We start from the raw sequence: 25,469 nt of genomic DNA, 5'->3' as shown, positions 1-25,469 counted from the left end.
AAAGCTGGCATCTGCACACTTTTCGCTGAATCACAAACTGAAATGCGCCAAAGCCGCTTCCAGAGACAGGCCTTTGGCAAAGACGGCCGTGGTGCTGCTATTTTGCAGCATGCGGTGTACATTAGCCCAGAACCACCCTGGAACGGGCCTTGTGTTCTCTCTGTTGTGCTGTGATACTGATACATCTCTGAGTTACGAAGCGAGAGAGTGAAGCGTTTCGGGCCTAATTCCCACTGTCCTGTGATCTGCCTTCTCCGCTGGGAACGGCGTTGCCAAGTGTTAAGAAATCATGGCACTCATTTACTTTCACACAGAGACAAACTACACCTCCCCACTGTATAAGAAGGCATCTAAATCCATCATCAAAAATGTACATATATGTGAGTTCCCATGCAAGGACAGAATAACATGAGGCACATACAAAACATACATGTACGTCTTCTAGGTGATGCATCATATATATATATTAATTGATTTTTGCATCCTGTGCGTATGCATGACTATGAAATATTTATGTTTCATATATAAATACTATATATAACCTATAATATCCCAGCACAGGATCGCAGGAGCCTGGAGCTTATCTGAAACAAAAGGCAGAGGATCCCAGGAGAGACCAGGATGGGAAGACAGTGAAGAGTAGGGTACACACACACACACACACACGCACGCGCACACACACATGTGCACGTGTGTGCACACGTACACACACACACACACGCACGCACATGTAGGGTATACATATCTTTATGGGGACCGCTCATTAATTTTTATGGGGAAAACTCTAATCCTAACATGACGACCTTAACCCCTACCTAGTCCTAACCTTAACCATAAGTAACCAAAACAAAATACAAGTTTTTGACTGCAGCCACAGATTTTTATAAAATTGAGTTTCTATTGTGGGGCCCGAACAGGTGGTCCCTTCAACGTGCAAATAACAGGTTTTTATCAAATTGTGGGGACATTTGGTGCCCACAAAGTAACATGGCATGTTTTATGTATTCATCATTTATTGAACTGTATGTGGTGGACTGACATTTTGTTATGATATGATTCCTTTATGCTGCTGGTTGTTTCCTAACATGCGCTATGTACAGTATTTATGTACTTTTTCCTCATCATTCTGTGCATTGCTTAAAACTTTTTTAAAGTACCAATTAGCATTTGAAAATGGAAAAAAAAAACAAAACAGAAAGATAGTAAGTCATGCAAAGTCATGCTTTATTAAATCTAAATTAATCCGTTTCAAAAAGCTGAACAAGCCACAGTCTAGTCATCCCTCTCTCAGTGTAATAATAAGTCTCTCCTGATTTCAGACAGTAACCTTGACTGATTTCACTGTCTCTGTGAGTCTCTGTTTTAGTAAACAGATGGTGGGTCAGCCCACCTACGAAAAGCATTCCTTTAAACTGAACGTTCGTGTAGGTAGGACGCTTCTGGGCGTCAGGTCGCTACTGCGATAGGGCATCCTGACCGCCTCCGAAAACTGGCCTGCATGTTAAAAAGAAGGCCCGTTACTAATATATACAAAAGCATCATTTATAGGAAAAGCGACTCATCTGCAAATGATGGTGGTCAGACCTGGGAACTCAGGATATCCTTACGTGGCCAATCTTCAAGGACTTGATGTTAATCTTATGAAGGGGAAAACTGACAAAGCAAAACTAATTAAACCAATTAAAACCGATAAAAGAAATCAAATTAAAGGTGGATTAAAAGAATGAACACGTGAGAATGTTCTTTTATTAATGATATAATCCGAAGTGGAGCTTAGTCACCCTGTCGCTGCAGACTCTGGGATGGCAGATTTCGCTTATCCCTGTGTTTACGCGGGTTGTCTTCCTCCCGCGGTCCACAAATACAACAAGGCCAGCGTGGGTGTCCATGGGTGGGTGCCTACGGCAGTGGGGTGGGGGGGGGCGGAGAGCACTAACCAAGACAGGGATTTCTTAATCCAACTCGCCTCTCCCAGCTCAGCAACATAAGCCTATTAGGTCCGGATATGGAGCAAATCAGAGATGTTCAGCGAGTGGATGTTAAGTGGAGAGCGGGAGCGATAGTAAATATATTGGGGGAGGATATAGAGGAGAGCAATTACCGATGCTGGGGTCTGCAGAGCGAGACAAGGAAAGCAGGCAGGCCTGCAAGCAGCTAACAGCACGGCCGGATCGATACGGGGGCCGACTCGTTGGCTGGAACAGGATCCGGCTGGCTTTGGCACCACCGGCACGCTGTTCAGCGGCGCGGTGACGACTCCGGGGAAACGGCCGCCTTTTGGAGGAAGAAGCCGAATGGGGGACTGAAAGGCTACACGCGGGCCACAGTAACATCAGAACCAGAAATTAAAAGACATGTTAAATCACATAAATTAAAGAAATTAAATGAAATTTTTATATCCAAGCCGGTGCCATCTGTGGAGAAGACTGGGCAGGAACAGGGTTAACTGGTAACAACTTTACTTGGTGAAGCACAATTACTTAGCAGTAACTCAGTTACTACTGAAGTACACATCATGAACAAATATAGTAGCTACTTGAGATAAAACACGTCGTGATTCATTAATGATGAACAAACAGGAGATCAGTGTTTCACTTGTATTGTTCATTACTTGTTCCTTCAGTAATTCACAAAGGTTTGCAGAACTAACAGATACAATAACAAATATAGTAACTGCTTGAGATGAAATATGTCACGATTCAGGAGATCAATATGTAACTAAGACTTACTTTGCGGTTAATTAATACATTAGTAATAGCATAATGCTACATTATTTGTGCCCCCTCAAGACAAGGTAACTTAGCATGAAGAGCTAGAAAAATTGGCTAAGCGGCTAAGCTAACACCATAACGCACCATCATGCCCGGGGGTGGCCTTGTGTCACCAGTGCTCTTTGTCCCTGTGACGTATGCCCTGTACACATTCAGTGTCACAGGCCCTTGTTCAAGGGTCACCCTTTGCCCCCCCCCCCCCACATGTCACAGTCCCAACATGGCTGCCCCCCGTTCTGTTCTGTAGTTTGTAATTAACCCCTCAACCCCAGTGTAAAGGGCCAATTCTCTGTCAACGATGAGATCGCTAAACATGGACAGCCATTGCTGTTTGGTGGGGAGAAGGAACAGAGTTACACTATTCAATTTGCCAGAATTAAATAAACAAAAAAAAAACTGTAGCACTTTACAACAAGAATACGCTAATAGAGGGTTTATGAATGATTTATAATCAGGTTATTAATTAGGTTGTGACACTTTGAAAATAATTAATAGACAATTAAACAAGTTATAACACACTGTTTTTATTATTAATGAGTTACTACCATTTAGAAGTGGCAAAAGGGAGCCTTATTGTAAAATGGTACAAAAAATCTAACTTGCACATAGAAATGAATAACTTCTGTTGCGTGTCTTACTCCAAGTTAAACCGGGATAAAACAGTATCAGGAAAACAAATCCTATATTTCACGCTGCGCATGGTCAGAACCAATGCAGGTTGACACCTTGATTCAAACCTCTATCTGTGGGTATATACCCACTTTCTTCAATACAACAGCAAAGCATTAATTTTATGCGATCGTAGTGGTCAAACGCACCTCTGAAATAAACCTTCATTAGCTTTCCTTTTGTAAGAGTGCAATGAATCCATTATGATTTCAGCGGGGAAACCAGGGGTGTACACGCGTGGCTGTTAGGGACTTACCTGACAGCAAAGTGCACAGGCTTCGCTGCAGTCCCTAAACCGCAGACTCAGATTCGCAGAGCGGCAAAACGTTTAGTGAAGTGCGGCTCGGCGTGCCGTGTGCCCGCAGCTCCACCGTACAGGGGCAGATCAAGAAATCGCCCTAAGTGCCTGTGACAGGCTCCAGTACCGCAATAAACATCTGCTGAGCTCCGCACCGTGGGCTCTGCCGGGGAGCCGCTGGAGGAGAACGGACAGGCCTGGGATTAATTGAGAAATTTGAGTTATAGGGCCGCTCCTGCAGGCCTCTCCTGGGAAGCCTGTAGCTATTCACAGAACTGATCTGGTCAGGCTGTTTTAATCGTGCATCGTGAACAAAGACTGCTTCCATGGAAATAGCTTTCAGTCATGATCTATGAGCAGAAAGGTGTGAAGTGAAATAAGCATTATTCATATGCTTGAAAATAAGTCCTTTTTAGTTATATTTTCTTCCTGAAGCAGATATATATATAAAAAAATCTGTTTATATAGCTTATCTACCGGAACTGCCGGAAGTCACATGACTAAATATAGTCACAGCATAATGAAGAACTCTTTATTAAGTAAATAACACTCACAGCGTTTCAATTCCTCTATTTTCATGAATTATGAAAAGTGTACAAAGCAGAAATCTGCAACTTGCACAAAACAAAAACTGAACAAAAAAACAACAAATTAAAAAACAATAGTTATGGTGAGACTGAGTGCAGAGGCGACGGGTGGGGCCGGGGGGGGGGCGTGTGTGCCGCGCCCTTGCTGAGCGGCTTCGTGGGGCACTGATTACCGCCCTGGGTTACCAAACAGCACCCTGACGCCACCCAGGGGAAGTGATGTCAACTTGCGCAGAAGCGCGGCATGATAGCTGGTGAAATATGAGAACGACGGAAGCGGGAACGGAAAGAAAGCAATATGAGTAAACCAGTCAGGATATAAATATTAAAATCATGCTCTTCATTTAAGATGTCAAAGCGGGAGCAGGGGTGATGCTCCAGGCCGCTTCTGCTTTTCCTATGATGGGTGAATTCATCTCGCCATCTGGTGGCCATTTCCAGTCATAGCGGGGTGCAAGTCCACATAATTGAGTGAACATAGGCTGTGTTAAAATTTGTCTGTAAACCGCATCCAGTTGCATCTGCTTTTTGTTTCGCTTTGAGGCCTCGGGCTGCGGCTTTATGTCTGAGTATACGACAGGATATTAGAGAAGAGGGCGCTAACGGCTAACGGCAAAACAGCCTTGCTCCGCCGACCTCATAAGCTGGCCTGTCCTCAAAATAAACGATGTTTAGCGGCTGAGTCTCAAGGCGACACAGCGCTGCGCGATGCTCAAGGTCATGGTGCGTTGTCCAATATTCTTTATGAATAAATGCACCCTGCACATCCCAGGATGTGGAAACCCGGCTGCACTGCACCACTTCCCTGCACATCCCAGGGATGTGGAAACCCAGCTGCACTGCACAGCTTCCCCGAATAACGTCGGATTTTTGGCCGGGCATCTCCGGGGCTGATGTACCTGCGCGTGTCAGAGCAAGCTAATTGACTGCAGCTTCACAGAAGCAGCAGTTCCACCTGGCTGGAGACCAGCAGCCTGGTAACTTGGGCTGCACAGACTGTCAGCGTTAATCAAGTCCTGTCTCTTAACAGCGCCGCTGTTATCAATGGGCTACAGATTAATATTACGGCTGAAACAGATGATAAATCCTTTGTACATAATTAGTGCACAGCAAGGTTACAGCTGACGTGATTTTTTTTTAATCTTAATTAAGGGGGAAATTTGTTCCATTAATTTAATTTAGTGTGCATGACTGGGCCACAGCTTAACAAAGTTAATCTTAGACCTGTCACTACTGCAGAGGAGTGGATGTGGGAGAGATCCTTCATGGAAACGTTATCAGATTCATCCACAGTGCTGAGCTTGCAAGCTCGTCTTTTGGCCCAGTGTGGGACAGGGCTGACTGAGTGCACAGGGACTCCATGACGGTGTGTGTGTGTGTGTGTGTGTGTGTAGGGGGGGCAAATATTTAGGGCACGTGGCAGCTCCCACTTTTCTGACACTTACACCTGCAGCTGGTTCTCTACAAGCACAACGATGCATTATGGGATATGGGTACAATTAGATGAAGACTGTACTGGTGGCAAATTCGACACTCAGGTTTGCACTGTTTTGAAACCTTCTGATTTCAACTCGGCTCTTCGACTTCGCTTTTGAAATGGCAGGAACGCAAGCGACCTTCTGATTAGTTTGTTGGTGTGTCAGAGATAAATATATAGATACATAGTAGGAAAGGCAATTTCAAAACATTTCAAAAGAGTGTCCCGAGTGCCCAAGATAATACTGTTATTATATACCCTTCTGATGTGCCGATGGTTTCTGTCAGTGAATTCCGATTCTGAGAGTGCTGTTTCAAAACATTTGTTTCAAATCTTTTTGAAATGTCTCGGATATCTCAAAATTGCCATCCCTAGATGACTGTGTAAAAAAAATATATATATATATATATATATATATATATATATGGCGCCAAAATTAGAAACAGTCACGTAATGTGGATTCTAACACTAACCACGGAGCTCAGGGTGCAGGCAAAACACCCACTGGGATGAATAACATTTTTCTGTCTGTCTGTCTGTCTATCCGTCTACCATTAAGCCACCAAGGCTCACCGTCACATTGAGGCGGGCAGAGATCAGCATGTGTGGCGTGGATCGTATTTAACTTGCGTTTAGCCTGCCATCTGCGATGGCCGTAGCTTGGGGGACGGGCCCAGCGACACTCCCAGGTTCAGTGGCGTGAGCATGACTGACAGAGTGCATGGCGTTTCAATATTAATCTGGGGCTAATTACACAGCAGGCCAGCTGGAGACAAAGGGAGCTGAGGAGAGAACGACACACAAACAAAAGGACTGTAAGAGGATCCTCCGCCCCCCCCCCCCCACCCCGGCATGATGAAGCATCCTTGTTTAGCCTGTGGTTTCAGTCACCAGCACCGATTCTTGATCCGCTGAACGTTTTCCTGCATTTTTATATGTCTTTTTTACACACAAATCAGGCTTTAAGGTGTTTATCGGAATTCCCCCTTCAACCAGCAAACTAGCTTTTTCTCTGAATGTGCTATTCTTTTCTAAATTGACACTCATTACTGGTAACTACTTTGGACACTAATTCGCATGTACACAGGTAAGAGGCGAGAACATTCAGAATGATGTTGTTCAGCTCCATTAACTGCTGATATCTGGATATGTGACTAGCAGCCAGACTCACCCATTCTGAGATGGAGGAGAAGGAGATCCTCTTCCCTCGTTACCCCTGGGTATGTTCCTTGTTGATTGTCCTCCATCTACTGGACAAAAGCAGAACTGCATGTGAAAAAGCCTAAGTCAATTTATGTTACCGCCTTTTTAGGAATGCAAACATTATATAAATTATTTCGACCAACATATATTTTCCCATTCTTTTTTACAGCATGTCATTCATTTTCACTAACATCCTATAATATTTTCTTTTACATTTTACTTTGTGTAGAGTAGATTTTAGAAGTTTATTTTAATAAGAACAATTTACCTGTATAAAATTTGGGATTTACTATTTCAAAAGAATTTTGCAAAATTAGCTTTTCTTCTGCACCACTAGAGCATCATTGTAAATATAGCTGTTTATAAATATAGTTGCTTATTTTCTGGTGTATGGCTCCCTCTGCTGGTAACAACTACCTACAACCCTGAGTGCAATACATGACACTGAAATGAATTTTATCATCCAGGTGACCCTGTACTGGTAAAATATGAGAACATTGTTATGTTTTTCAGGATATTTACTCTTTAAACCTCTTTGCAGTACATTGACTTATTTGAACTATGTTATACTGTCAGTGCGCCTGGCCTGTTTGTCACTATACAGTGGATATAAAACGTCAACACATCCCTGCCAAAATGGTTGGTTTCTGTGTGATAATAAAAAACCAAGACAAATCATGTCAGAACTTATTCCACCTTCATTGCAAAATTGCAATCAATACAAAGAAGGGAAAAACAAATCAGAAACTTTAGTGAAAAAAGGGGGAAAATCAAAAACGCAAATACAAAAACCTGGTTACACATTTTCATTTTACTACAGCACTCGGACTTTTCAGGTAATTGTATCAGTTTGGAGTATCTGGACTTGACAATATTTGCCCACTCGTCCTTGCATAAGTGCTCGAATCAATCACATTGCAGGGGCATTTCCTGTGCACAGCCCACTTTAGATCACCCCAGAGATTTTCATCTGGATTAAGGTCTGGCCTTTGACTCAGGACTCAGTCATTGGGCGTTTTTCCACCGCACCAGGTACCGTACTTTTGGTACTTTCGGTACTTCCATGAAGTGCCGAAAGTTTGGTACTTCTTTCATGTCGGTTTTCCACTGGCGTAAAAAATGGTACCGGTGCCAAATGACATCAGTGAACGCCCCTGACTGACAGCACAAAATTAAAACTAACAGTTGAGGCTGGAAAATGCGATTTATTGTTATGACAGCTTCTATCACAGTATAAGATTTAGTAAAATCCTAATCATGCTGCCATCAATTACATTTACGTAGGTACACTTACTTTGGCTAAGCCGATCAAAGGTATTACGGTGTTCCGGGCAATTCAGTTATCCTATGTTTCTCCTGTCTATCAGGAAATAATGTTTCCCCTAATATTAAAGCAAAGAGGTATGTGAAATGTCTGAAAATCACTCAGGTACATTATTACATGTGAATACAGTACATCGTCACGCATAATATAGTCTTATAAGCAATACTATACCGTTTTCATCAAGAAATATCTCTATCGAGCGAAATAAGTAATTTCATTTATTATCTGTAAAAACAAAAAACATAGAAAAGGCATGTGATGTTTTAAAATTAATATATGGCTTGTTTACCTCAAGAGCTTCGTAAAAAGACATGAAAACAGCGAAACCGTGTACAAATCAGCGCGCGACAGGGGAAACATAGGGAAACTGAATTGCCCGGAACAGCAAAAACTTTTTTTATTTCGAGTCGTGCCATCCAAATCCCACTGGATCTGTTCATCCGACCATATGGCGATTAAAGCCTGTGTTTCCTCGTTTGTCAATCCTTCCATTTTACTTTTTTATATTTTTGTTTCTACTGCTTTTTATTTTGTTTCTCGCTGTGATCGCTCTGTTCGCTGTGTGTTTCAAAAGATGGCGGTTGTATTTTGTGTTTCAGCGGCAGGCTATTTGCATAACCAATCGACAGCAAATACGTTTGCAAGTCCCACCCCAAAGTACCGAAGTACCAAAGAAGTACCCCAACTGGTTTGGCACTTTTGGTACTCGAGATTTCGGTACTGGTACTCGACCGGAAGTCAATGGAAAAGCGAAAGTACCGAAAGTACCGTACCGAAAGTACCGTACTTTGTGCGGTGGAAAAGCGCCCATTGATTCTCTTCTGCTGAACCCATTCCTTTTTGATTGAGATGTATGCTTTGTGTCGTCATGCAGGTGAAATTCCTCTTCATGTTCTAAGCGGATGCTTGAAGATTTTGTGTAAAAATAAACTGATATTTGGAGATATTCATGTCCGGATATTCATCCACCTTGACTGAAACCCCAGTTCTAGCTGAAGAAAAGCAGCCCCAAAGTATGCTGCTGTCTCCGCCAAGCTTCACTGTGGACATATTTTATCCACCTGTTGATTGTCTTCACTCTGCTCCATGGGATCTTTAATGCTTTGGATACTTTTTTTCTACCTCTGTCCCAATTGATACCTTTTAATGGTGAGATTCCATTCTGAAAGCTCTTTGAGGACCATGGCTTTTGGAGTATGATGCAACCAGGAGGATATCAGAATAATCTTACAGGTACAGTCAAACTATGTGTGAGGTCAATCAGAGTCACTATAATTGATGTCATATGTATATGACATCAGTATGCTATTTAACATACTGAATGTGACTGGTTGATTCGAGACAGAGGCTCATCCTTGATTATTAAAGACTGTGCACAATTATGCAGCCAGGTTATTATTTTAATTTTTTACCCTTAACAGTGTCTGATTTGTTTTCACCTTTTTTTGTATAGATTGCAATTTTGAAATTAAGGTGGAATAAGTTCTTATATTGTTTATCTAGGTTTTTTTTGTACACACACAAACCTGCCATTTAGCTCAATAAATTGTATCTTAGTCCATCGTGATGACATAGCCCTGTACCAACCCAGGGAAGCTGTAAAAAGTGCGGCACTGGGAGCACCATCAGAACATCAACTGGGGACTGTGAGCAAGAGGTGGAAAGTTCGGGTCCAGAAGTAGAATTCCAGTCCAAGATTTTATTTCAACCATCCAGCAGTTAGTGTGTAATATACAAGATAACAGACGACGTATGTAAAGAATGAGTGAGATCTGTGTTTCCCAAATCACTTCACTATTCCAGAATTAACTAATGAACTTTAAGCAGCACTTTCTTGGCTCCTTCCCAGCTTTCGCGTGAAAAAAAGCACTCAATGATCATAACAGGAACACCGATTCCACGTTTCAATGGTGAAATATGTTATATGATTGTCACACCTTACATATGCAAAGATAAAAAATATATAACCTAATTAACACACCAAAGCAACCAAAATGAAGACCAAAAAACGAAATAAACTATTTGTTGAAAGTATTAAAATCATCAAAATATGGTATCGTTTCTTGTAGAAAAGCTCAATAGCGAGGGAAAGGAAGTAACACTTCTCGAACAAAGCCTTAAAAGCAATTATTGAAATATATTTTAATAAAATGATTACTGCAATGTTGTGCAGGATACTACACACAAGACCAGCACAGCAGCACTCAGGGTGAAACCTTAGAGCTCCCAAGGACTCTAGTCACATCTTCCACATGCCCAAAGCCCGTTGTGTGTCTTTGGTCTGCCATGTTATACTTTTCCTCAGCCACAGTTTGCTGATTCAACACCGGAGTCAGCAGGTATTGGCTAAGAGGATGCCTGCTGTCTCCCAATAACCAGCCACCAGCAAACACACCATTCTTTGCCATCTGACACTCCAAAGCTGAACCAGATATAAGCATCATGTGTCCTCCCAGGCCACTTGGTGACAATGTCTGTCAAATGTCCTTGATGGTTGCATGTCACCTGGATATTTAGGCCTAGTGCCAAGAACCCTTTCCAACAGGCACAGGTGGGATTGAAGAGGCTGCAAGTATGAAGAAGGTTGAGGGCTCCATCCACCAGATGCAGGACACAGCAGCCTTGAAGCCATGTGCTGAAATCCACTGGAGGCGCAGAAGCAGAGAGCTGTCAGAAGCTGCAAGATGCACTGAGGGCAAAAATCTGGTGTGTTCCTCTTCTCAATTTATCCTGCACCAGACCAAGGAGGTTCATTGTTTCACCCCTGGTCAGCCTGTATTTCTCCATGAAATGTTCAATACTGAGATGGTCCAAGGGGTTCATGATCACACAGTTAGACAAAGAACTTGGCTTCTTTGGTTACTGCAATTCTCTGCCATTGCTGGTAGTGAGGGGTGATTCACCTTTCCAGTTTAAAGAAGGCATATACCTGTAAATATTGGACTTCTGTTCTATTATGCATTGCAAGAAAAATATAAAGCACCTAATTTCTAATAGTATTTACTGCTTGTGAATATCCGTGAACAAGATTACAGCACAATTACAATGACTTCTACTGTACTTAATATTATTATGGATTGACAGACAATGCAATGCAAAGTTTTTAGATATGGTGACATGAGTTTTAAAAAGTCTGTGAAGTTTTCACTGCGAAAAAAATTGCAATTGAAATAACTTTTTTTTAAGTTACATTATATACCTCGAGTATAGAAAATGGTATCGAATCTGAATATTCTTTTTTGGTCTTGCAAGTTTGAAATGTTGGTATCATGACAACAATGACATGAACTATCTGCCTCACTCATTGGACTCACCGGAAATTGCTGGGCTGGACTGGTGAAGATAGCTGACAGCATGCTGTAAAGTTTTACAGCTATTTATTCTGAAAACTTACCTGTTGATTACGGTTCAAAGTTTGCAGTACCTCTTTCCTTGAAGGTTAGTGTCTTCTTTTAGTTGATTTATGTTTTTTTCTCATAACTGGATAAAGTTATATTAAAGCTTAGTTTATCAATCCTTCATGTTCTGTTTTATGTCATATCAAGCGCAAATTCTGCATATTCAGACTTTAACCAGGTGTCGAGCTCGGTTGGAATATTAGACAATCTCAATCTCAAGCACCAGTGCTGAGGGGACAATCAATGCTGGTCGTGTGGTAAAAACAATGAGACAGATGTCGTATTGTAGTCTTTTCTTATTATGCACAAAGCAGACACTTGGCAACTTCCTTTTATAGGAGTGTGGGTGTTTGTGTGTGGTTCTGAAATAAAAATGCGTAACATACTGTATTATTTAGATATTATCAAACAATCAATATATTATATGCAATATAAATGTTTCAATGCCATAATGCTTTTACAGGTAACTTTAGTAGTGCATACAACTTCACTAGACAGTGGAATAACAGGAATATTCCTTGCATTACTACTGTTGGCTGTAAGGGGGGTCAATCTACAAAAGAAGTACGTACCACAATTAGTCAATACTTTTAACACAGGTTAGACTAATACTAACATGATTTGTTGATGAAATAACATCTTTTGCAGGAGACACCACATAACAGTAGGGCTGTATATAATGTGTTATCAACAATAGAAGAACATAATAATGCTAACTGGATTTATATGGATTGCTGTTAAGGCACATGGCCAACGAATTACTATCGCACTAACAAACAATAGGTGTAACGAAAACAGCAAGTAACAGTTTTAACCCTTTCAACCCTATCCATTTTTGAGTGTTTTTCTATCTCTTTGTTAGCCTTATTACATGGCATGTACATGAGTTAGTCACACATGCTTTATGTTTTTGTTTTCAGGACATTTTGAGCAACTCAGATATGTCATATTTTGATGACAATGTCTTGACATCATCCTTTTTATGAGAAAAAAATACTTGTGCCTATTGAAATTTCTGAGATGTTCGTCTCATCTAATATAAAAATTTGCAGGCATTTACAAATTGTAAGGAAAAGTAGTAAAGATGTCCCAATGTTCTTGGTTGATCGTCTGAATACAGACAGTGTTAGAAATTCATTATCATAGAGGAAGTCAGGGATAGAATGGGGGTTCCAGTCGGCATCACTAGGGTGACAAGGAAGTAATTGAATTATAATCATCAGAAATTCTCCATCCTGTCCTGCCCCATCCCCATCCCCATCCCCGCCACAGGCAACTCATAGTCCATTAGGTCACTCTTTATATGTAAATTCACTCACAACATCTACACACAGTACCTTGTTAGGGAGGGTCTTTTGGGGTATAAAGGGGGGTGAAGAACTGCCCTTAATTTGTATTTGAGCTGCCTTTCAGTACCCGGTGTATGTCTACACTGTATTACATTATATTATTTTTACTGTTCAATAAACCACCGTTTTGCTGAAACTGCGGAGACTCTGCAAGTGGATTCCGTATATCTTTTTGCCGTGCCAGCCAAGAGAAGGGGCTAACAACTGGAAGAGTGACCTGGGAACTTTTTTTGGCTGATATTTTCCTCAAGAAGAGACAAGATTGCTTCACCTTAGAGAGAAGACTGACCAGAAAACTTCATTCCAGACGTGCCACCTTCGTCTGCGAACTGAACAACCCAGAAAGAATCATACTTGTGAGTATAACTGGTTTGCGATATCAGACGTCTGCTGAGACGAACAGTAAAATAATATAGGAAATAGGGAGTAATTCAAGACTTAGGCATGAGAGATCTCCTAGCTTGACCTGTTTATCAGTACTAGATGGTAAACAGGAGGTGTGTTTGTAGAGGAATTGGGCTTTGGTAAGAAGGCACCAGCAGGGTTCCCCACATTTTAACCCTGTGTCCTTGAGGTAAACCACCACCATAGGTATATTGTGTAAGTTTATACTGTGAGAGTTTAAATCTATACTCAGAACCTAAAATGATGGAGTGGGCCATCGAAAATGTTGCAAAGCATTGCAAGGAGTGATCATTCGGATCTCTCACAGATAAGTTAGACCCTCTAAATTGGAGGCATGTAGGGAAAGGAACATGAAATGTTCCAAGAAAAAGTATAAGCATGCTAACGTGTTACAGACCTTGCCGGAAGGACAGCTAGATATTAAGTGCAGACTGGCAAGTTCGCAGTCTGAGTGTGCTGAGCATAGGAGTACAATTGGTGAATCGGGGGATAAAACAGAGAGTCTCGGACAGGAGAACTCTGCTAGTCGAGCAGAGTGTCGGCTAGCCACCGAAAATAGTATTGAACTGAGGCAACTGGTAGCTTCTCTTAGGCAGTGCCTGAAAGCGGCTAAGGAAACTAATGCATTCCTTAGAAAGGAACTAAAGAAGTGTCAGAATGCTTATGAGGCACTATAGTCTAGAAGTCTTAAAGTGTGCTGAGGATGAGGATACTGTTTTGAAAGGCAAATTAGAACGGGTTAAGGAACATGTTGCAGCTTTGGGCATGTTGTTCTAACTTCAATCTTTGCTTTTGAGGATCTTTTTCGGCTTGCCTGATTGTTCTTGATGACTCTTGTCTTTGTTCAGTTTTCTGTTTCCCTTACTTTTACAATCCAGGCCACTGACCTTTTCAGCTAATTCCAGTCTGAGTAATATTTGATCAGCTGGTTCATTGGTTCCATATTTTCATTGACTTTGATGGTGTTAACTATGACTGTGTTCTTGACTTCTGGATCATTTTGAAGGCTTTCCTTGGATCGCACAGGCTGTTCCGGCCAGTCACACTAATTCAGGAGAAAATCTGGTCCGTTCATCCATGTTCCTCCTTGTACCAAACTCTTTGCTTTCAGCCCTCTGCTGGCTTGATCTGCAGAATTTACCTTTGTTCTATCATACTTCCATTGTGATGGCTTGGTGGCTTCTCGGATCAATGAAATTCTGTTTGCAATGAAAGTTTTGAAACGGGCAGTTTCACTGTCAATGTACGTAAGCATTTTAATACTGTCTGTCCAAAAGACAGATTGTTGCAGTGGAACTTGAAGTTCTTGATGTAACATCTTGTCGATCTTCACTGCAACAACTGCTGTGGCTAACTCAAGTCTCGAGACTGTGACCCATTTGAGTGGAGTCACTCTTGACTTCCCCATAAGGAAAGCAATATGTTTCTTGCCTTGGCCATTCTCTAGCAGCAGATAAGACACAGTGCCATATGCGTATTTCGAGGCATCCGAAAAGTGATGTAATTGCACTGCAGTAGTGCATCCAAACTCCATAGATTTCAAACATCTACTCACATGGAAGTTAGAGAGGTGAGTAATATCGCCCTTCCATCTTTTCCAGTCTTCACCATGCTTTCCATTGATGTTCTCATTCCAACCATGTTGTTCTTTACAGAGATCTTTCAACAGGAGTTTAGCAGGCAAGATGACCGGAGCCAGATAGCCAAGGGGGTCGTAGATTTTACATTTACAGCATTTGGCAGAGGCCCTTAGCCAGAGCGACTTACATAAGTGCTTTAATTGACAACTCATAAAATGCCTCTTCTGGTCATCGGATTGTCTTGCAGCTTTATACTGTGGGTGAAAGTATCTATTTCCTTGTTCCATTGTACACCGAGTGTCCTCTCTACTGGCAGAGTGTCATGTCTTAAATCCAGGTCTTTCACTTCATCGGTTCTGTGATCTTCAGGGATTTACATTAACACCTTTCTACTATTGCTCATCCACTTTGACAAGGTGAACCCTCCACTGGCACACAAAGCACGAAGATCTCTGACTTTCAGGCAGTCATCTACGTAGAAGTTGCGCAAAACTGCCTCAACAGCTTCTGGAGATACAACATCTCTGTGATCCTCTGCAGTTCTTCTCAATGAATATGAGGCAACACTTGGTGAGGAAGTGACTCCGAAGAGGTGCACTGTCATATGGAATTCCTTCATAGGCTTGTCCAACTAGCCGTTGGGCCACCAAAGAAATCGAAGGAGATCCACATTGTGTTCTGGCACTTTAGCTTGATAAAACATCGACTCAATGTCTGCCATTACTGCTGCTGGCTCCTCATTAAATCTTAGGAGGACACCTACTAATGTGTTGGTCAGGTCGGGCCCCTGGAGCAACTCACTATTTAGAGACCTATCCTGCAACGAGGCTGTACAGTCAAATACCACCCACAGCTTTCTTTTCTTTGGGTGATAAACTCTATGGTGTGGTATATAGAACACACTATTGTCATCACGGTTCAGCTTAGAGGTCGACCGATATGGGTTTTTCAATAGCCGATGCCGATGACGATATTTAGGAGTCAGGGTCAGCCGATGGCCGATATATGCTGCCGATATTTTTTGGCCGAAAATTGGACGTATTCCCCTCTATTTGCATGATAAAATATCACATTAATAATAACAAACGATACACAAAATTTCTCAACTTATCATTTATTGAATACTGACTTGTGTAAATTTAAATATAAACTTAAATAACAAAAACACAATACAACTTATAAACAACTTAAACTTATAAACAATAAAGATAGCAGCATCAGAATCTCTTTAGCAGCAAACTCATTCTTCAGCTCCCAAGCTCACCAGTCTGCTGCAGATATTGCACCTGGCTTTTCCTGGTGTTGGCTTTGTGAAATGCTGCCATACAGGATTAGATTTTTGTTCAGCCATCAGACAGCAATTACTAAAACAGAAGAATAAATGCAAGGTTAGAATTTTTATTATAGTACCTTCATCTTCAATTCATTCTACAATTCCAGTATTCCATGCACATTAAAACAATTACACTCTAATACATTTTGAAGAAAAAAAAACACTAAGTGCATCATAGTATGATGAGTAGTGTACACTAACATGTTGTTTCTGTTGTTAGCAGACAGATAGCTTAAAGCCAAATTCACAATCAGAATCTAGTGATCCCGGAAAATAAAATAACTGTCGTATTGCACAGCCTTGTATGCAAGGACAACATAAGCCCCTAGTGATTGTGACGTTGTCTACGTATAAGCCCGTATAAAGGATAGACATGTTTAATGAGGAAACTAACTGCGCAAAGTCATGCACTTTTTATCTAGACGTCTGACAAATTGTTTGAATCTCCGGTCTCAAATGAAAAAAAGTTGCACAGAAGGACCATTGTCAGCATCAGCTCAAGTAAATGGTAACCACGCTTTCGAACAAACTCTTTTCTCCGCCATGCATTGTTCTTAGCAGCTCTGTGTCTCCGAGGACGGCGCTGTCTGTGATCAGGGCAGAGTAACGCAACTCTCACACACGCTGCAGTATTTGAGAGCTGCCTGCTCCGCCCCACACACTCACAGACTGAAACTCTCCGACACAAGAAAAAAAGCATAACTGATAACATCGGGCTGATATGGTAATAATTAAAATGTTAACAATTAAAAAGATTTTTAACGATTAAAAAACGTCTGTGAGCCCACCAATAAGCGCACAAAACGAACTCTATTAGAATCAATGATCCTTAATGTTACCTGTAAGCTACAGTTGGTTGAAGGCTCATTATCATTACCCCAGTTCCCAATAGCGTAATTCGCGTTTTCTTTTAAAGCAACATTTCATAGCAAACTACTTAAATAAACAGGTCATTGAAAGATCAGAATTTAAGCCTTACCGTTTTATCCCAGGACTCTTCCAAAACTTCTGGCTGTGGTCCTGCACAAGGCAGCATGGGTCACGTGTTCCACAGCAACAATAACACTGGGCTGCCCGCAGACGTGCCTGTCTGAAAATCGGCGTAGTGCACTCGTATAGCGGCCGATGCCGATACATTAAAAAATGCTAAATATCGGCCCGATATATCGGCCGGCCGATATATATCGGTCGACCTCTAGTCCAGCTGATGTGCCGGAACCTCGACAGCATAGCCATTGCCAATGATGGTCTCCATGAAACTCTTGTAATCTTCAAAGAATTCAAGATTCTTCTTAAACTTCCTAAGCAAACATACTATATGCTGTTCTGCCACACAACCGTTATTAGGCATTTGGAGCTTCTCATTCCTGAGCATTCTCCGTTCTCCAAAACCATCGTTTTATCCACAGACTGCAAAAACAGTTTGTCTTCTTATCATCAAAATTACGCTCTGGAAAATCAGTGTTGTACTGTTGGACCAGTAGCTTCTCAATTTCCATCACAGATTCTGCTTACTGAGAAATGAGGCGGTTCATTATATGTGTCATTCAGATCTTTCCTTATGGGTCCATTCACAACCCATCCAATGGCTGTTAACTGCATAAGGACCTCCATTTCGACCATTGATTATGCACCATGGTTCTAACGCTCTTGAACAGTTAGCTCCAATAAGTAGGCCTACCTCAGCTTCTATCTCTGGAACGCTCACTTCATGAAGATAAGGCTACTTCTGGATATCTGACAGTTTGGGGGACGTTACCAGTATGAACAGGTATACTGCTATGCGTGAACACCTTGGGTAACTCAATGAACTTGGTGTCTTCCAGCCCACAGACATTCTTGGTCTGATATCACTAAACTGTTCATGAGCGTCTATTCTCCTGGTTTATCTTGACCCATAGTGCTAAGAAGAATTCATGTTGGTTTTCCCTTCACATTCAATTTCATTTGCAGGTCTTCTGTGCAGATAGTTGCTGTGGTTCCCGGGTCCAGAAAGGTGTACGTTTCAACATACTTGTTACTTTTCTTTGACTTGACCTTTACTGGTACTATTGACAACACACATTCAGCTTCTCCGGCCCCTGTAAGGCCACAGGATTCCTGAGTGATAGGAACTCGAGAACATGACACTCCATTACATTGAGCACCATTTTTATTTTCAGGTAAGACAGAATTTTCATCTTTTACTTTGTGTAGAAATGTCTGAGTGCTTTAATGCACATTCTTTACATTCAATTCTTCGTCTGCAGAATTTGCTGAGATGGCCTAGACCCAAACATCCAAAACATAGGCCCTTTGATTTTAAAAACTCCATCTGCTCTTTATGGGGCTGGCCTTTGATTTTACTGCACAAAGCAAGAGTATGAAACTGCTGGTAGTACAAATATGGCTTTTCAAAGGCACTGACTGTTTTACCTGAGTTTGCTGGCTTAACATGAGTTTCTTGAGGCCTTTTGCTTAAGCATTAGTTACGAAACTGCTTCCACGGACCTCTTTCTTTCCTGGATGCCTTTCCTTTTGGTCACTATTTCAACTTGTGGTTGGGCAGCCATCTGAGATATTACCAAAGAGGGGATCCATAGCTATCTTAGCTTGGCGGTCTATGAAATTCACCAAATCTGCAAATCTTGCTCTCCCACTTCTTCATTCTTTGAGCTCGAAAGCTTCAGCATGCCAACGTTGTCTCGTTTTTTAGGGCAGTTTTGATATCACTGTCCGTAGGTTTGTGGGATTATCCATCTCTTCTACAAATTCGATATCCTCCATGGAGTTGCGACATCCGATCAAAAACATTGCATAAGCATTTCATGCTTTTCTATCATCTGACTTCACTTGAAGCCATTTGAGTGCTTTGACAATGTACACGCTGCCAATCTGTAGCTCATCCCCACAGTACTTATGAAGTACCTGCTTTGCTTCATGATAGCCCTTGCTAGATGTCATATAGGCACAGCTGCGAACAAGCTCTTGAGGTTCACCAGCTGTAAATTGTTCCGAAAAGTACAATTTATCTCGATCATTGTTGGTCTTCTGCTCAATTGCATGCTCAAACACCATCATGAAGGTTTTGTATTGTAGTGCATCACCCTTGAACACAGGAATGTCCTTTGTTAGTAGCAGAGATGGCTGCTGTTGCCTTAGAAATAGCTTGGTAATTACATTCTGCCTTTGCATGACTGTTAAGAAGTCATCATCTCCAGTAACTTGAGCATCATACCTGCGATTGGACACTGGTTGTGGCAGATGTGGTTGTGGTATTTGAGAGTGCTGCGCTTGTGGTTGTACGTGAACATTCACATTTGCTTGTTGTGGTAGCATCATGCTAATTCTATGCTTCTTCACGTTCCCGCTTAGAGACACTGACACATAACTACTAAAACAATCTTCAGATCTTTCATATTCTTTAAGCACTTTTAATTTTGCTTGGCTTTCGGCTAACGCAGTCTTCAGCTCCATTCTTTCCTTTTCAGCTTTAATTTTAGCTGCTTCAAACTCAAGCTCTTGCATAATCCTGGCAGATTTCCTAATGTTCGTCTCCTCACCTTTGCAATCGATCTTCTAATGCCTTCTCTGTTAGCTTGCGTGATCTGCCCTGCTCCACTGCATCCTCGCCATATCTCTGTTAATCTTTATCAGCAATCTTACAAATTGCAGAGTTAATGCTTCACCTGCATGCAAAGGTTTAAAGCACTTTCCTCAAAAAAGGGCTTTTGTTAACAAACCAAGTGCAAACAACTTCTCAAAAATCGGCAAAACTCTACACTGACTGAATAAAGTCTTGCTATCAAAATACGTTTTTGCAGGGAGAGACAGGGATCGCTATTTCTAACACGCCGTTTAACTTTCGTTTTCGTCCGAACTCTCTAATTATCTCCACGCATCCGACTCAAGTCTTTTCTTCATAATGTTCAGAGAAAATAGGGAGTTTTATAGCTTTTCCTGGAGAGTGCTCAAAGGATTACCCGTTTCGGCGTTAGCTTCTTTCGGCGAGCACTTGTCCTTTCCCCTGCGTTATCCGCCTCCAGGCAATCCAGCTTAGTTCCGCTAGCGAGTTTTTTTTTACTAAATGTAGTGGCTCTCCGTTTCGTTTCTTCTGTACCACCGTTTGAAACCAGTGTAACAGCCAGTTTTTGAAACGCAAGTGAGACCAGATAATCTTTTAAAAATGTCTACTTGAAAACACAAATTATACAGGAAACTCGGTCAAAAAACTGTATTGCTTCCTACTTCTCTGGCTTCAAACTAAACTACGTCCAATCAGCTAAAAGTGACGTATCACTATCTGCCAGCAGCTCAAAATACAAAAAATATTTTATAATTTATACATCACTAAATTATGCATTTTAACAAAAGTAATATCTATAAATTCTTATGAAACCACATAACTAGTATTTTTAACCGTTTTAAAAATAAAATTATTACTACCAAAGAATTGCATCCTGTTTGGCTCTTACAGAGTCTAATGCTGAATGTTTATTGCTATCGCTTTCCCGCCTATATACGGAATGACTGGTAAAGTAGTATGTACGTTATTGTGTTTACATTGGAAGTGTTCTAATATGGGTGCGTACGATCTCAACTGTTTTGACGGAGCTCGACATCAAACATTCATACACAAACTTCTGTGAATAAATATTCTGAAAATGTCAAGTAATTGTCTTCCTAATAAACACAATGTTGCGTTTTGTTATTTCTAGTCGAACTCATATTTTTTTCCTCAGAAGTGTAGTACATGGATCATTGCCGAAGCGAAAATGTATCATTTAATGTGAATGATATCGATGTTTCATGGATCATTAGGGGTGCGTTTTGGAGGAAAATGTTTAAAATATATGTCTCACTGCGCACAAGATTGCAACGTAGACGACCAGTGGCCAGTACTACGAAGCGGGGTTACTGGCTTATCGGGGTAACTTGTCGGATTTAAGGTACCCCAGTTCAAATGGACTTCATATCCGTTCTCTCACATTTTGCCCAGACTACCTTAAATCCGACAAGTTACCGCGATAAGCCAGTAACCCCGCTTCGTAGTACAGGCGACAGATCGAGTACGTTCTCTCAATCGATATGCAATTCATGTTTGTGCGTTATACCTATCTAAAGTTACGAGCCTGAGATTAATGAGTGAGAAAATCGACGCATTTCGCGTTTGTCAGGTTCTAAGGGTTAAAACATATTATATAAATGTATAAACTGAACATACAATTTCGAAACGAAATTTGCAATTACCACCCACACATGCTCAACTATTGTGCTGAAAGGGGCGGGCACAACCATATATAAGAACTGGACCCTTGCATGATTGACAGCATTATTCACCAATAAGGTTGAGCAACAAGGTGATTGGGTGGTCATTCTAAGATTTATTTATAGTGCCAATCAAAACGATAGAGCTGAAGTATTTTCCGCTCATAGACTCATAGCCCTTTTAAATGCCAGGAATAATAATAATAAATCAGTAAAAACAGCCCGTAATAATTCTACATTATTGTTTTGCAGGCAGAAAAGGTGTTTTTCTTTCTTTTAAGCGACCACTACAACACCATGAAAATGACTGAAGGTAAGCTGAGGGAGTGTTTGCAAATACAGGTAAAATAAGATGCTGTTGGCTATGGATCCCAGAGAGATGTTTTCTGGTATGTAATGATATTTGCTGATTTTTACATGTTCTTTCCTCTGGGGTAGCAGAACTGGGTAGTAACGATACAGTGCAACCCCTGGGGATCCACATCTGTCTTTTGTCCCCACCATTTTGGTGTTGTCTCTCTGGATGTTGTTTGGGCCTGTATTGATAGACTTTGATAAGTGGAAGACTGGCACCACAAGCAGAGCTTAAACTCAAAATAGATCATTTGCTACAGTGTATGTCTTTACTGATTTACTGTTGCATCCTCAAGTATGTGCTGAAGGTAATTAAATACAGACGTTGCTGATTTTCACCTGCAGAGCCGCCTTCAGACAGTGTCTATGCCTACGCCTTGTCCAAAACCCTCAGCAGGGTCCCCGCCCCAGCCACCGTGGGCCTGTACTCATCCTGCCACAGTCGCATCCACATGGTACTCAAGAGCATAGAGAGTAAGTGTGCAGCACCTGTGGCCGAGAGGAGGACCACTCATTTAAATATAACAGCACTAAATTCTGAAAACACGTGCACTGGATTGTCCGGTCAAAATCAAAAACAATATTTCAACACTATGTACCATATTGAATACTTTGCTTATATATGAGAAGTGTAGGTATGTGTTTTTGATCTATCTTACAGGAATGAGGCTCTTCTGTCAGCTCTTTTTTCTGTTCCGTAGGTCAAATGACGAAAGAAGCTCAAGAGAATGAACATCAGAACCACAGGCAATCTGTAGCTGATTTATTCAAAGTTATATTCAGGTTGCTCTTCTATCAACCAGTGGACAGACTGGACACAAAGGGAAATCAGAGGCCGAAGCCTGCGCGGTACATATTCGTGAGGTTTAGTGCCTGGCACTTTGCTGGCAGCGACATACTGTGGGCTGCTCTGGTGATGCGGCTGTATGAAGCCTTTCATGAGAACTTTGGTAAGTTCCTCCTGAGCCTATACCGTGTAACTCAATACACAACACCGATGAACAGGATAGTGAGTAGATGTGGTACCTTGGAGTGGAGGTCAAAGAAGTGCTGCTGCATTCCTTTATGGCTCTTAACACTTTTTGTACTCCTGGGGATCCTGGTAGGATTCCCATTGATATTTTGTTTCTCTAAAGAGCACATGGATGCACAAGATAGCAATATAGAGTTACACACGATTCAAAGCTTTTTAATTGGAATTATTGGACTCCCTGCCACCTACGTCATAAGCTCTGTGTTTCTTATTGTGAAAAACATTTTCTACAACCAGTATGTTAACATCAAGAAGATGATGGACAATGAGAAAGTGAGTAGCCAGCTGGGATTTATGAATGAGGTGAAGAAAGAAATGGAGATCCTTTCCTATTTCATCAGTTTCATGGAGACCTTTGAGAAAAAGAAGATACGAGTGGTGCTGGAGATTACCCACCTGGACCGATGCAATCCAAGGAGGATTGTCGGCGTGCTTGATGCCATCAACATCTTACTTTCGGATGAAGGCAGTCCATTTATTTCCATGCTTGCTGTCAATCCAGAAGTTCTTGCTGAACAACTGAATTATGCAGAAAGTTGTTTTAGTAAAGAAGACCGAGCTCATTCCTTCTTGAACCGTCTTGTGACGTTAGCTTTCACTATACCTGAGCTGTGTGATTCTTCCAAGCGAAATATCATAAAAAGGATTTCCTCAGGACACTTGGAGCTTCCAGATGACATTGAAGATAAACCACTGTCCTCTTCCTTTGAGAAATATTCAGAGGAATGCCATGTTATTTTAACTGAGAGAAAAGACCCAGAAATTAATTTGAATGAGAAAGATACTGAGAACCTAATAGAATCGGTTTTTCAGTGTATCCGTGATAAATGTATTTTCCGTAAGTATATTATGGGAGACACTATGTCTATAAGAAGAATAATTACCTCTGTTAGAATGTCAATCATCATTATGAAGACTTTGGGACACGACTTGCCCTCCGCAGAGCACACGGCCGCTTGGGTGGTTCTAGCTAATCAGTGGCCATGTCGGCTGAGCTGGATCCTCCAGTGCATGGAGGATGACAAACAGAACGCCGAAATAAACCAACAAAGCTTTGATACCTCGAAAACTTTATGGCAGGTCTTCAGTGAATCCAGGGTGGAGCTGTACATGATCAGAGACAGGGTCCGTCCTCTCTTGGAACAAGATGGTGACCCTGAATTGTTTGAAATGTTTCTGAAGGTTAATTTTACATTCACCATCAACGATGCAAACAGGTTGAAATTGTCCACTGTGAACCTGGACCACTCCATCCAAAGGCAGCTGGCTAGGATCAAGGGAATGTCCAGTCTGAAAGACACAGTTAGCCAAAAAACACCCATACCACTGCCAGTCAAGGCCGTCATCAACATGAGCATGGAGGACATCTGTGGGGAGGTAAGACAAGTCATTTTTAAGCTGGGTGTGACATGCATGGAGACCAGAACAGTTACCCAAAAAATTTACGTACAATTCTACTCCATTTCTCAGATGCTATGCACAGTGTCATGTGATCTCTGCTCTGAGTGATTTGCAACTAGGGCAGCGTTTCTCACACCAGTCTCAGGGGATTGGGAGAGAACATAAAACTTAGTCTTGATAGGCTCCTGTGATTGGCTAAATAGTTCAGTTCTTCTTATGCTTTGACTAGTTTGTTTCCTTGATTGAAAGACTCATCCAGCTGTGTCACATTTATATTAGTGGCACATGCATGATTATAAGAGACCAAATCGATACCCAGCAAGGACTCAGTGCTTAAGTGAAATCCAGGTCCCTTTGATTGAAATGGCAGTTCTAGCTCAAAGTGTCCTCCCTGACATGGATTAGGTGGTAATCCTCCATGCAGTATACCTGACTCCAAGTTGTTTCTGATCATTAGCTGAAGAAACTGAAGCTTCCTGACCTCTATGTTGAACGGGTGCAGAAGAACATGCTGGATGGGTGTGCACTGGTCTACAGTGATAACAGTGAGATCCAGAAGATGCTGGAGATGCCCCTGGGACATTGGACAGCCTTTGCCATCCACTTCCTGGGTGTTACCCCACCTGCCCCTTCCTGCCTGATTGCAGGTGAAGACAAAGCAGATGTAGCATCACCAAAAAGTCACATTTCCATATGTAGTGAATCAAGTCACATTTATAGAAGCTAGGAGCTGTAAACAAAGACAGCACTTTCATCCATTTCATATGTATAGTTTTAATGTGCAGTTTCACAACAGTTTGCATCTTCAGTGTATATTTGCTGTAACCTTGTTCTTCACAGAGCTCGTTATTGTTAAACTGAATATCCCAGATATAGAAACAATATGATAGACTGAAAAAGTAAACAATAAATATTACAAATGGACCAAAAATCACAAAAAAAATTTGAATGAATTAATGTAACTTGTAGCCCAACCTCCTGAATATGATTAGAGGGTTGAACAGTAAAAGTATTTATATAACCCCGAGTTTGTGGTGCTG

The 25,469-nt window shown here is 41.5% G+C and overlaps 1 protein-coding gene and 2 long non-coding RNA genes across 9 annotated transcripts; 1 reads left to right on the top strand and 2 right to left on the bottom strand.

The window, feature by feature from the left end:
- Window positions 1-1,251: 1,251 nt before the first annotated feature.
- LOC111850218 (uncharacterized) lies at window positions 1,252-9,133 on the bottom strand. 3 transcript variants are annotated; one of them, XR_011982983.1, is made up of 7 exons: window positions 8,300-9,133; window positions 6,974-7,052; window positions 3,697-3,935; window positions 2,102-2,274; window positions 1,782-1,899; window positions 1,585-1,653; window positions 1,252-1,494 (listed from the first exon to the last, which is right to left on the bottom strand). It is a non-coding gene; the product is annotated as an uncharacterized lncRNA (long non-coding RNA). The 3 variants fall into 3 exon arrangements; XR_011982982.1 differs by lacking the exon at window positions 3,697-3,935; XR_011982984.1 differs by lacking the exon at window positions 3,697-3,935 and having other exon boundaries at window positions 8,619-9,133.
- A 2,592-nt stretch (window positions 9,134-11,725) lies between these two features.
- On the top strand, window positions 11,726-25,450 carry nkpd1 (NTPase, KAP family P-loop domain containing 1). 5 transcript variants are annotated; one of them, XM_023823865.2, is made up of 6 exons: window positions 11,726-11,767; window positions 12,648-13,432; window positions 21,894-21,954; window positions 22,341-22,469; window positions 22,697-24,405; window positions 24,887-25,450. In XM_023823865.2, the coding sequence occupies exons 3-6, from the start codon at window positions 21,939-21,941 to the stop codon at window positions 25,154-25,156; spliced, it is 2,124 nt and encodes a 707-aa protein (XP_023679633.2). In that variant the 5' UTR covers window positions 11,726-11,767; window positions 12,648-13,432; window positions 21,894-21,938; the 3' UTR covers window positions 25,157-25,450. The 5 variants fall into 5 exon arrangements, with proteins under 5 accessions (XP_023679633.2, XP_023679632.2, XP_023679635.2 ...); XM_023823864.2 differs by lacking the exon at window positions 11,726-11,767 and having other exon boundaries at window positions 12,565-13,432; XM_023823867.2 differs by lacking the exons at window positions 11,726-11,767; window positions 12,648-13,432 and adding an exon at window positions 20,887-20,906.
- LOC111850208 (uncharacterized) lies at window positions 16,160-20,711 on the bottom strand. The gene is made up of 2 exons (XR_002839730.2): window positions 17,374-20,711; window positions 16,160-16,425 (listed from the first exon to the last, which is right to left on the bottom strand). It is a non-coding gene; the product is annotated as an uncharacterized lncRNA (long non-coding RNA).
- Window positions 25,451-25,469: the final 19 nt, after the last annotated feature.

Source organism: Paramormyrops kingsleyae, chromosome 16, assembly GCF_048594095.1.
Source record: "Paramormyrops kingsleyae isolate MSU_618 chromosome 16, PKINGS_0.4, whole genome shotgun sequence".
Classification (NCBI taxonomy): domain Eukaryota; kingdom Metazoa; phylum Chordata; class Actinopteri; order Osteoglossiformes; family Mormyridae; genus Paramormyrops; species Paramormyrops kingsleyae.
The sequence above is the reverse complement of the archived record's forward strand: the minus strand, read 5'-3'. Positions and strand labels throughout refer to the sequence as shown.